We start from the raw sequence: 12509 nt of genomic DNA, 5'->3' as shown, positions 1-12509 counted from the left end.
GATTCAATTAAAATAAAACCGATGGAAATATGACAATTTTTAGAATAGTACAAGTGGCAATTTTCAAATAATGTTATTGATTTAAAAAGGCGATATTGATGTCAAAATTAAATGATATGTAATTTGATTGTATTTTTGCAACGAAGCTATTACTTGGTATCAACTAGAAACTAGACATTTAAGTTAGTCATAATAAAGTAATTACCATTAACTAGTAAAATATTCCGATATGCTTGATCATCAACTTATTGTTGTAACATGTATGAAGTGAAAGTTATGAACATTTACTCCTAGAAAAATCACATATCCAAGGCGATTAAAGTATATAGGCGACAAAAGTCGGAATTAAAAAAAATCGAAAAGTTACTTTATCATTGTTTCTTATTGAAGCCGAAGGGATGATAAATGCAAAATCTTATTAAATTACAAGATAATTATTAAAAAGAAGAAAATAACATAGTATATACTATAATTACCGTATCATAACTTTCGTGCCACGTGTTCCTTCGTCGCTGTATGGTTCCAGGCGATGGTTTATTTGCAATCGGAAGTGCATCTTTATAGAATATGTTGTTAATATGATTAATGCTCTTAATTTTTTAATAAAAGTCAATTGCTTTAAATCTAATCAGGTACCAATTAAGAGATTTATTTTCTTTTAAATCGATCTGATAAGTTTAAAAAGGAAACAAAGTGAAAATATCTTTGGATAAAAAATCATAACATTTGAAAGATTGTGTACTTATTAAGCGGTCTATAAAGCTAACTGTAACGTCAACGTTTACATTATGTAAACAGGATAAAAATAAATCCTATTTCAGTAAAATGATTCCTATTCTTATTTAGAAGAATAATTAAAAATCATTGCCACTTGCATCTCTTATTCAAATCATTGGAAAATATATATCAAAATCTCTGCTACCTGCGAAATTGGGAGGCATTCTCGAATCAAATTGTTCATCGTCAGCATCTGGGTCCATGTATTCTTAATATATAGAAGAAAATAAAAACAACAGGAGTTATAAGCGGAAATGATACGCTAGACCTTTAAAATACTTGGCGCAGTAAAGAAAGTCTGAACTCTTAAAAGCATCAATTATAACATTTATACATATATAAGGTATCGATACCAGGAAGGCACTGAAATGTCCAACTTCTTCCAAACACTTAACAAGCATGTCACGAAGTCAATAAAAAGGAGAAAAAAATAGAATATAAGAAGAAGCTATATTGCAAAAGATAACAATGATGGACCTGAAGTAATCATCCGTTCAGTAACACAGATAGTAAGTGTAAAAATTTAACATTAAGGAAAAATTCTATGATTGAAACGAAGACGATTCTTGGAAAGAAAAGATGCAAGAGTAATGAACCGTGTTATAGATGCAGTTAGTGATTGACAAGTAACAATAATTTTACGATTTTTATTAGATACCATTTTTATCAAAGAATAAGAAATAAAAAAAAATCTCAGTTTTCAAAAAGATTGTCAATTCCAAATTGAAATAAAGGGCTGTTGCTTAAATTATGTATGTACATTGTCACTTAAGATAAGGTATCTTTCGCAAGAAATATAAAGGGCAGAGAAACAAATTTAACAATTGCTAAGAAATATTTAAGGTTCTGGCGGAGGCAAGTCTTGAAATATTGGGAAAAGTGTCATGTTTATGATATGAGTGATGATAAGGAACATATATTTGATATTGAAGCTAATCCTCAAAGAAATAACGAAAAACTGTAAACAATCTAACTCTACATCAGAGAGCTTATCTAAGAGATATAAGTACAAAAACTATGAATCATATCACATAAAATGTTGGCGATGATAAGGCACATATATATTTGAAGTATTCCCTAAAAGAATAAAAAGTAAAACAGAAATACTGCACAAAAACGTTAACCTGTAACACAGGCGTCTGGGCGAGGACAGCTTTCCATATATCATGCGTAAAGTCATCCTCAAAATAATCCCGTGACTTAACAATCAATCTAAATTTAAGGTATCTTTTAATGCACATTGTGTTCAAATCGCGCGCGGCTAATTTTCTTTATTATTTTTTCCGGCATAACTATTAATGAATATATATATATTATTCTAACACGTACCGCATTTATCTTATTGAACTTAGAAGAACCAAAAGTTTGTGTTATTACGCAATTAAATCACTGTTTACGTTCTATATTTAGAGTCTTACATATGACGTTATCATTATACATGTAACTTGTAGCCACTAAAATGCAAGGCGCTGAAAAAAGTACGGAAACAAATCAGGCACAATTAAGCTTAATGTCAGGTACGGCACCATCTTTTTGTTGATGTCGTGTTAGAATTGAAATAATATATCCAAATCGGTTATTTAACGCTTGATATAATTCCTCGCATTCGAACTCTAAACAATGATTTTATTGTAATCGAAATTGTTTGGGATATATTATTTCTTAATTCACATACTTACCATATTGTATGGATAGCTTGGTATGAATGGATTATCAAATATGTGCACACTTATATTTGCCTGTCCTTTCGCGTGTATGTACTTTCGTGAATATTTGAGAGAGAAAAATGAGAAGAAGAAAAGCAAGTTTAATTTTTTTATGTCTAAGTATGGAACACCATAGCTGATTTTGATAGATGGTTATGTGGTTTTGATAGATGGTGATGTCGTTTTTACAAGGTAATGTCATTGTCATGTACATGTATTCTGGTGTTGTTTTAATGTATATTGATGTGGTGGTTTTTATATATGGTGATGTGCCTTTCATATATGGTGATGTGGTTTTAATAGATTGCAATTGGTTTTGGTAAATGGTGATGTAATTTAGATAAAATATACTCTTGTTTAGTTGCTTCTATCTACTCTTGTTTGGTTGCTTCTATCTATGGTGTTACTTCTTGTTAATGATCATTTTTATTACGAGTATGTTGAACTATTTATAGACAGTCTGGATAACAAACGGATCTATTTGATAATGATAAAACTATTCTTACACCGTACAACTTAAGGCAATTTGTCATCAGTTAGGAAAGTCTTCAGACACTTAAAGCATGGAGATTTAAACCCCTTAAAATCCAAAAATTTGCATGTTTGTCAGTATCAGCACAACAACGTCTTTGTTATTTCAACATAGTGCACACTTATAGGTTATTTAACATCTATCTGTACAATACAGGAATAAATTTGGACGAGTTCATTGATTGGTGGGCTGTAAGGTAAGTCTAGTAGGAGTTCTTAATAAGCTGTGCACGAGTCCAAATTTATAAACGTATTCTACCAGCTAAATGTAAATTTATCTATTTATTCTTTATCTAATTTTAATTTTTGAAATTCTACTAGCACATTGAGAATTGAAAATTGAGTAACTCTCAAAACGGTACTGAGTTAGGCGTACGGAAGGTTACACATTCTCTTTACCCCTCATGCACAGAATCAATCAAACTGAGTCAGCAATTTTCATTCAAATTTGTTGTGATTATGCTTCCGACGAATCACACTTTTCCCACTTCTGTAAAATAAGACTTTAGCCGTGTCCATGAACAGGCTCAATCAAACCAAACATGCAATATTTTCCATTTTGCCGTGTTGTGTACTTTACATTTCTTTTTTAGACATTCAAGCTTCCTCACACTTCTTTTTAAAATCATATTTCATTTTGTCCCAACCATTGTTTTCTCGTTTTAGCCATCAGTATTCGTTTACTTAGGGACCATACGCCGCTTTACATGAAATAGCAGTAACGTGCCACATTGAAAGTTCCATGATCATTACCGTATGTTAACATTTGCGGATGTTTCTACATTCAACATTTTACCATTACATGTTTAAATTTTGAACTCTGCTCGAGCCGGCGCTTTTTACAGAATCTTGTTTTTTCCAGAACCGCCCATAAACAAAGATAAACATTAAACCGAGTCTGCAACATTATCAATTTTGCCTTTTTGGCCGTTCTTAAGATATACTGTTATCTCTATTTTATCATTGATGCATGAAGATCGTTTTTAAGGTATATGTAATAATATTCCTTCTTTTTTTAGTTGGGTTGTTATTCCTACTTCAATACTATATAATCACACTTGCCTGTCTTTAACGTCGTCTTTTGACAGTTCGTCTGTGATATACAAGCTTCATAACCTCAGATCCCCTTTTACAAATTAATTATATTTAGTTCCGTCAAGTTTAAAAGCATTCTTTCAATTGGGAACAAAACGGTCCTTTGCATAAAGTGGCATTAACGAAAAATGAAGGGCTTTCAGGTTATCGCAATAAAAAAACATCTGCAGATGTTTCTAAATTGTTTAGTTATTGAATTCTGCTCAAGCCGATGCTAGAGGGAAGTGAATGGTAGCTTGTATTAACCACTTTTGTCCATGATTAGACTCGATCAAGCTGAGCTTGCAACATTATCAGGTTAACCGTTAAGGCGTTCGTAAGGGACTCCATTGTCTAATATGGAAGTGTATTGGATAGAAACGTGGTATAATCTTAAAACAATTATGTAATGTAAATGATTAATACAAAATTACATGTTTTTATATCTAAACATATTTTAGATGTTTTATCTATATATTTATATATAATACGTGTATGTGCTTTGATTTACTGGTATAATTTGTTTGTGTATTTTAAGGTATTTGGAGCTCCACGTCTAATTGTCTTTAATGTAAGTGATGATAAAATTTACGGTGTCAGACCATTTTTTTCCATCATCAACCTGATTCGGTTAACAATAAGGCCATATATAAATCGTAGACATCATCGTAATAAAAATGATAGAACCATATGTCAAAATAGCATCACCATTTATTGAAACGACATCATCATATATCAAAACCATTACATCATATAAAATATGAAAGCACACATCACCAATTGTGCAAATCACAGAAATAACAAAATTATAAACGAAAACACCATCTATCAAAACGGCATGACCATATATTAAAACTACAGCATAATCTATCAAAACGACATCATCATAATTATAGAAACGGCAGCACTATTTACCACAATAATATTATAAATTATTAAGATGACATTACCATATATTCAAACCATAGCACGACATCATAATTTATCAAAACCTAAGACCATTTATCAAAACCACAGCACCATTTATTTAAAACACAGTGCCATCTATCAAAACGACATCACAATTTATGAAAGCGATATCCACACAAATGAGTGCGTATATAAGCCAACTATGGCGTTTCATACTATACAATCTATTCTTAATATAATCATTTATTCGTTCGTTCGTTTGCTCATTCGTTCATTCATTCTCATTTATTCATTTATTCATTCATTCATTCATTCAGGCATTCATTCATTCATTCAGTCTGCGTCCATATTAAATCATACAATTCGATACGTATTGTAAACTGTCTTACAGACGTGTAAATTTTGTAATCAAAAATTAGTTAAATTACCCAGATAAGTTGCTAATATTTATTTAAGGAACATAATTCCTATTTATCATTGATTTGTTTTCGTTATTTAATCCTAAGTGTGCAAATTATATTTTTAACGTGAAAATTTTAAACAGAAGTAAATACACAAATACAATGTATCAGGGTCAAATAAGAGTCCCATTTTATTACCTTCCTGGTCTTTCCTTTGCGACAACTAGCGCAGAAAGTATACGTAGGCACAGTAGTGCATAATTATGAAACTTTCATACATACCTGAACCTTTAGATCGCTAAAGGAATGTCATTTTAAAAAAAAAGAATATATAAAAATATCATTGATATTTAGACACTTATAAAAACCTCTCTATTTGAAGCGTCGCGTGGGTTTTTTGGACAAATATTTAATTTTTGAATGTATGAATGTGTGCGCATATGTACGTACACAAAAGAACAAGCTGAAATGTCTTTAATTGCATTATTTATTATGATATAAGCGTCCGTTCATACATTATGTTATATTTTGCATTGAGATATATTGAAAAGCAAAAGAATTCATTTTCTCACTAACCAGATAGAAACATCCGTAAATGTTACTAAAACATGTTGGAAACTCTTATCTCATATGGGCTTATCTCACACTCAACGTGCAGCACTTCTAAAAACGTATACATACGCGATTCATTCCTACAAAAATGAAACGTGAAAAGGTCAAAATGTATTAAAAATATGTGAGCTAATCATGGAATCAAAATTTCACATTGCAATGAGTCCTACTCTACATAGGTCCGCCCTTTTCAATATCGATCTGTTACTAAAAATAGCACACTTTAAAATATCGCAAAATTCTTCGTAAAATCGGATATTATGACACTTTTCCTGAAGACCATCCATGTTTTCTGTTTTGATAATGATGCTTCTTAAAGACGAATCTCATTTTGATATAATTTAATTGAATATTCGGCCAAAATAACCGAGTGAGTAGAAAAAACTTTGCAAACGGTAAACGCTTTTTGGCAACCATTTTAGTATGGACTGAATTCCTTATAAACACTTATATTATGACACTTTGACTTTAATTTTGATGTGTTTTATCATGATAACCTTGCTTTTTATGAGGGATCTCATATGAATTTATTTTCATTGAATTTTTCCCACATAAACTTGGTCAGTAGCATTTTTTCCGGACGTACGTCAGGCGCCTAAGCCCCGCCCCGCTTTTCAAAACTAGGGCGTAGATCTAGTTTCACTGATATTATTTGTGTCCAGGTGAGTGAGAAAAATAATCAGCCAAGGCTCGTTCCCGATAGAAACGATCATCCTCGGGTTGGGATTTCCCTATCCTCTATCTAACCCAATGATAGATTCTATTAATCCATTTAAATAGATATAATCAATATATAATTCAATTATATTTATTAATAAGACCATGAAAAAACAAACAAATAAAATCACGATTTAATAAGCCGCGCGCGATTTGGTAACAATTCGCGTTATATAATAATGAGTGTTATGGTAATGGCATTGATGATAATGCTGTTTTTTTTCTTTTTCTTCTTTTTTTTACTGTCTACTTTGTCCACCAATTTGAAAAAAAATCAAATCTCTGCGCCACCTCGGTTTTCATGGAACATAATATCCGAATGAGAGCTCAGAAGCAAATATAATGGTGATAATCATGATGATACTTACGACTATTATTATGATGACAATGATAATTATGGTTATGATAATGATGATGATTTGATAATTCACAATTAATGCTTTTGAATAAATCTTTTATTTTCTATGTCTGTTTATATTTGCCATAGTGCGAAAATTTGCCATGCCAAAAATGAAGAAAATTTAAAACTGTGATACATGCCTGTGTTAGGAATTTTGAAGTTGTCTCCGCTTAAACGTTCTTGTTCGTTTGTTTCTTCAGTAAATGAAATATTTAAAGACTGAGTAGAACCTCTGCGCGGAGATGTTTTTTGTCGAGTCTTCTGATCATCATTTGATACTGCTGTAGCAATTTGTCCAACAGGCTCTTTAATAAAACACAATTTAACACGATTATTGTATGAACTATAAACATGTATTGTTTAACCTTTACCTTTTAAGCTAATTATGAAAAATGGCCGTTTTCACTGAAAGCCTCCTTAACAAGTTCAAACTGCTATGAAACTATCAAAAATGCTTCAATATTGATGAAACTTGGCAGAAATGTTGACTGGATCATAGCCGTTTTAACAGCATGCTCAATTGTAAGTTTCCTGTGACCATGGCAGCGGGAGACGTCTCAAAATTGCCAAAGATAACTATTTTGCATTGTTTGTTTTTTTATCAAAACTGATTTCAAAGTGCTGCAACTTCTCAGTGGATTGAGGGGGGCCCCTGCCCCTCTTCAAACCCCAAAACAGAAGGGGGCACATCCACCTCTTGTACCCCCTTGATGTATATTTTTGAAAGGGGGCGGCGACAACAAGTGATCACTTTGTTAACAACATTTCTTTTTAAAAAAGTGTTCGGGCATGTATAGGGCATTTTTTCACCATTTGAGGCCTCAAAAAAGGGGGGGGGGTGAAAAAACGTCTATATGATGCCCAAGCTTAAAGGTTAAGATTTATAATAATTATTGTAATTTTTTTTAAAGTTTAAAGGATTAAGCTCCCCTGATAATTAAATCAGACCCAATCCATTTTTACAGCTTTTTCGGAGAAAATCATGTAATATCGGGCAAAATATATTCAATGGTTAAGAAAAAATCCCTTTAAGATTTTATCAATGCAATAGCGAACGTTGGACAATAAACATCAAACGGTCAAATACATTTAATTGATTTATGCTTGTATAAGGACAACATTTGTTTTATTTGGCTAACCTGTCCAGTTTGAGTTTGCATCTTCCGTCTATGAACAGTCTCAGAAAAACCAAGCCTGAACCTTTATTCTTTTTTGTCCCTTTTCGGATTTTGATTTAAAAGTATTCAATTTAATAGAAAAATAATATACTCAAATTTATCTGTACTTAAAAATAAAATGAAATCAAAAAACCTCTTTACTTGGTACTTGTTTTTAAACACAATATACCGGCAATTTCAATTATTGAGTCTTCAGTTTAAACAGTTTAAAAAGGAAGTCTACAAGGCGTGCTATTCAACTTTTGATATAAGATAATTTATCATTCTTCCATGAATAAATGAAATGTTTCCCTCTAAAATAACCTTAAAATACGTATTGATTTCCTGATTATTTCCTTTTTTTTATTAATTTAATAAAGAGGCGATAAAACTTTTTAATCTACGTGGTCGTCAAAAAAGGTATGTAAAAATTGCTTGATAATCATTCTAACGTATATAACTAAACTTATAATACTGCACGTTTGTAACGTCGCTTTTCATTGGATAATCGTGACGTTTATATAGTTTTATATACACGGTGATTGTCGATTCATGAAGAAATCTTACATTTTTCTCTAAAACATGATGCTTGCTGTATTATAAATTCTTTATAAAGATTGTTGACAGGTTATATGGCCGTACATAAACGGCTGTTAGCAATACAACCCTCGCCTAGCGGCTCGGGTTATATTTACAAATAGCCATTATATATAGCAATATAACCTATCAAAAATCTTAATAACTAAAATTGTTTCTGGGGTTGAAATTTGCAACATTTCACAAAAGTAATAAATCCTTTATTAATGCGATATACACTACATTATGAATAAGTTTGATCAGAACATTATGTGGGTTACAAATATAGAACTCGGTCCAAATGGATTTGAAACAATGTCGGCGTAAACATTTCATATTTCTCATATATCTCAAGGATATACAAGAGATGTAAATGATAATAATATGGAAATTTGTGGGCATCTAGCACTGTTCAATTGTTACACAAAGTAAATTTGTCCTTATGACTTGCAAACCTACCGTAACCATCAAGTTCATCTTCTTCAGCTTCTTCTGCTTCTATTCCTGCTTTGTCTTGACGAGGAAACACTAAAGCAACACGAGGTGTTAATTCACGTGGTGGTACTGCAAATGTTGGAATACATGTTTACTTTAAGAAACAAATGTTATGAGGATACATTTAAATACATTCATTCATCATCCAACAAATTAATCATTTTGTTCTTTTAATTACCATATACACTAAAGAAAACTAATTATCCCTGACTACATATTCTGAACATGGTTGTTACACTTTTTAAAGCAGAACTTATAAATGTAACATGTGAAATTGCTACATCTATTCCAAATAATCATGGTAAATTTCATTAATTTACAATGAAAATTAACGCAATGACAGCAAAATTGGATGGATTAACCAAAGCACTGAATGTGACAAAGTTCCTGTTACAAAAAAGCAATATTTTTGTAAACTTCACGAGTTATTTATCTGAGCAATTAATCCTGTTTATTTGTTACCAATAGTTATTTTCTATTTGGCAAAATCATCATTACAACAACTCTGAGTATGCTACATAAAATCCTGAACAGTATCGTTGACAATTATCAAATGAGTTCTATAAATATCATTGCCACAACTTGTCGATTGATGCACAATGCAAAATATATTTTAATACAAAATCATAAAATTAAAGGCATCCGATATTTATCCGGAAGTGTCATTTCTCTTGCAGAAAGTCAAGTTTTGTACGGGAGATCGTTTCCATGCAGAGGACACTAAATAACTTTTGACTGTCTCATTTGTTACATATAGGGCTATCCATGTATGTAACAATAATACTGATATACCACATATTTCATTTGAAATATGCGCAGTGACAAGACAGTCAAGGTCAGTCGTCAACCTAGTCGCACGATTTTCAACAAACCACATTTTGTTGTACCTGAGAATGTTTGTACTGCTACAATACGACTCTTACTATAAGCTTTGCATGTTTCTATTTCGTATAGCAATAGTCCACGGTGTTTTGATGTGCTGTCCCTCACTAAGTTCTGTTTACATGTTAAATGCGGTCGTGTTTAGTTGCGTTTGGTAAATCGTGCAACCTATTGTGACCTAATTATTTGATTTATTTATAAAAAGTTTGTTGAACTCAGCATGTATATACGCAAGAAAAAATAATTTCAAATTGTTGAATTAAAATTTTGTTTCGTGAAAAATGTTTTGTTTTCTACATAGCATAATGGGTCTCTGATAAATATGTTTTCTTTGTTCTCTGAAAAGGATGAGAAAATATGTGCCTGCTTATTCATACAAACGGAATATTGTCGGATTTGATTTATTTAAGTAATAACTATGATCATATAGATTCCACTACCTTTTAGAGACAAGGAGGCCGTTTCCAATAAATCACCAAATTCTTTTTCTTCCTCCAAAAGCTGTTTCACCATGTGTCCTGCTTGAAACTCATACCTACCAAAATAATTTATAATATCGAATATATCATACCAATATAGAGTATGTAAAGGAAATATATTTCTCACTTAAGTGAATAGAAAATTCCGTGTCAAAGGGCGTGGACGGTCACATGCACTTATCAGTGTCGTCAATGAAAAGGCTCAACTAAACCAAGCCTTCAACATTTTCAATTTTGCTGCATTAGGTTTTTTAAAGGTATTTTATTTCACTCTATTTTTTCTACCAAGTTTCACTTCTAAAACTAACATGGCCATTTAAAGAAAATTTAACCTCAAAATGTGGCGTTCGCTTATGGCAATTGTTTATTGAAATATATTACACATATATATTTGCTGTGACATCAATCATTTGATTCAACCCAAGCCTTTTAACTAGGAAGCATAAATAAAGCGTTATGTTTATAAGTGTAAAAGTGTTCTAAATTATATTTGAATTGGTATAAAGCTTTAAAGTTTCATGATTACTATCAAAGGTCGGATTTTGAGACAAGACATACCTGTAAAGAAAAGTAAGGTAAGCTAGCTGCGTTATACAGTGTCAGATATAAAAGTTTATAAGTTTAATGTAGAAGTTTTTATATGTATGTCGCATATTTATAATTACCTTTCAACAAAATTTAGTTTTTCAATTTCTTCTAACTCAATTTCAATTTGCCGTACATTATCTTGAGATTTTTTCATAGCTATAAACAATGCAACGCTTTGTCCACTCTCTTTTTTTGCATTGATTTCCTGACGAATCTCTGAAGTTTTATTCTCATTCTTACACAATTGCTCATTCACACTCAGTAATCTTTTATTTGATTCTTCGTACTTGAGCCGATTCCTCTTAGATAACATCTTGTAATGTTTTTCAATCAGATCAATCATGACCTGTTTATGCTTCTTAATCAAAGATTCTGTTTCTTCTTTTAATTGATCCGTTATTGTGTTAAATTCGTCATTATCTGCCAATGTTTTAGTTTCACGTGTGAAAACTGTATTAAGTTTGTCTTCATACTCTAAAAACTCCTTAGTTTTAGCGCAGTCAGTAGATGCTTCTTCGATTGTAAGTATCTTCGTATGAGCGCCACTTTTATGTTCTGTAGCTTGGCAAATTACACAGACAACTTTGTCACAATCCACACAAAACATTTCTATAGCATGCTTAGGATGTTTGTCACAAAATGCAGAAAATACATCCTTTTTTATTTTTTTGTTTTTCTTTCCCATCTTTATTTAATAAAAGTCACGATATATTCAAAACCTACCTATGAAATTAAATAACCACAATCATCATGTTTTTTCTTATATTTAGTACATGAAGCTTTAAACTATTGCTTTAATCTACTGTTTACAAAAAGTTAAGAAAGTATTTTGATATTTCACTATATAAATAACTCCCCGTTAACGTACAAATGATATCCTTCTACAGACTTGTATAAAACATATACATGTACATGTCGCAGCTTATACTTCAAATAGTTAACAGTGTGTATGCAAGTTTCGGTCATACGTGAAGGACGTTACAATCATTTTACCTTAAATTATAGGACAGAAAAGATATATCTATAAGATTTTAAACAAAATGATTTATCTTAATATAAACGCTTTATATTTAATGCTCACCTGTGCAATACTGCCTTTTATGTCTTTAGTAATAATTCTGTGACAAACCTTTAATTGCTAGTAATAGTTAATCCAAAAGATCTGGATATAAAACGAAAAAAAACATGTACGCTATGAATTTACA

General features: G+C 31.3%; 1 protein-coding gene across 1 annotated transcript; it reads right to left on the bottom strand.

The window, feature by feature from the left end:
* Window positions 1-6182: 6182 nt before the first annotated feature.
* On the bottom strand, window positions 6183-12509 carry LOC132724954 (uncharacterized). The gene is made up of 5 exons (XM_060709936.1): window positions 12386-12509; window positions 11382-12027; window positions 10678-10772; window positions 9320-9424; window positions 6183-7432 (listed from the first exon to the last, which is right to left on the bottom strand). The coding sequence occupies exons 2-5, from the start codon at window positions 11987-11989 to the stop codon at window positions 7200-7202; spliced, it is 1041 nt and encodes a 346-aa protein (XP_060565919.1). The 5' UTR covers window positions 11990-12027; window positions 12386-12509; the 3' UTR covers window positions 6183-7199.

Source organism: Ruditapes philippinarum, unplaced genomic scaffold (genome assembly GCF_026571515.1).
Source record: "Ruditapes philippinarum isolate M1 unplaced genomic scaffold, ASM2657151v2 ctg12054_1_1_1_1, whole genome shotgun sequence".
In the NCBI taxonomy this organism is placed as follows: Eukaryota; Metazoa; Mollusca; class Bivalvia; order Venerida; family Veneridae; genus Ruditapes; species Ruditapes philippinarum.
This window is presented reverse-complemented; position numbering and strand designations above follow the sequence as displayed.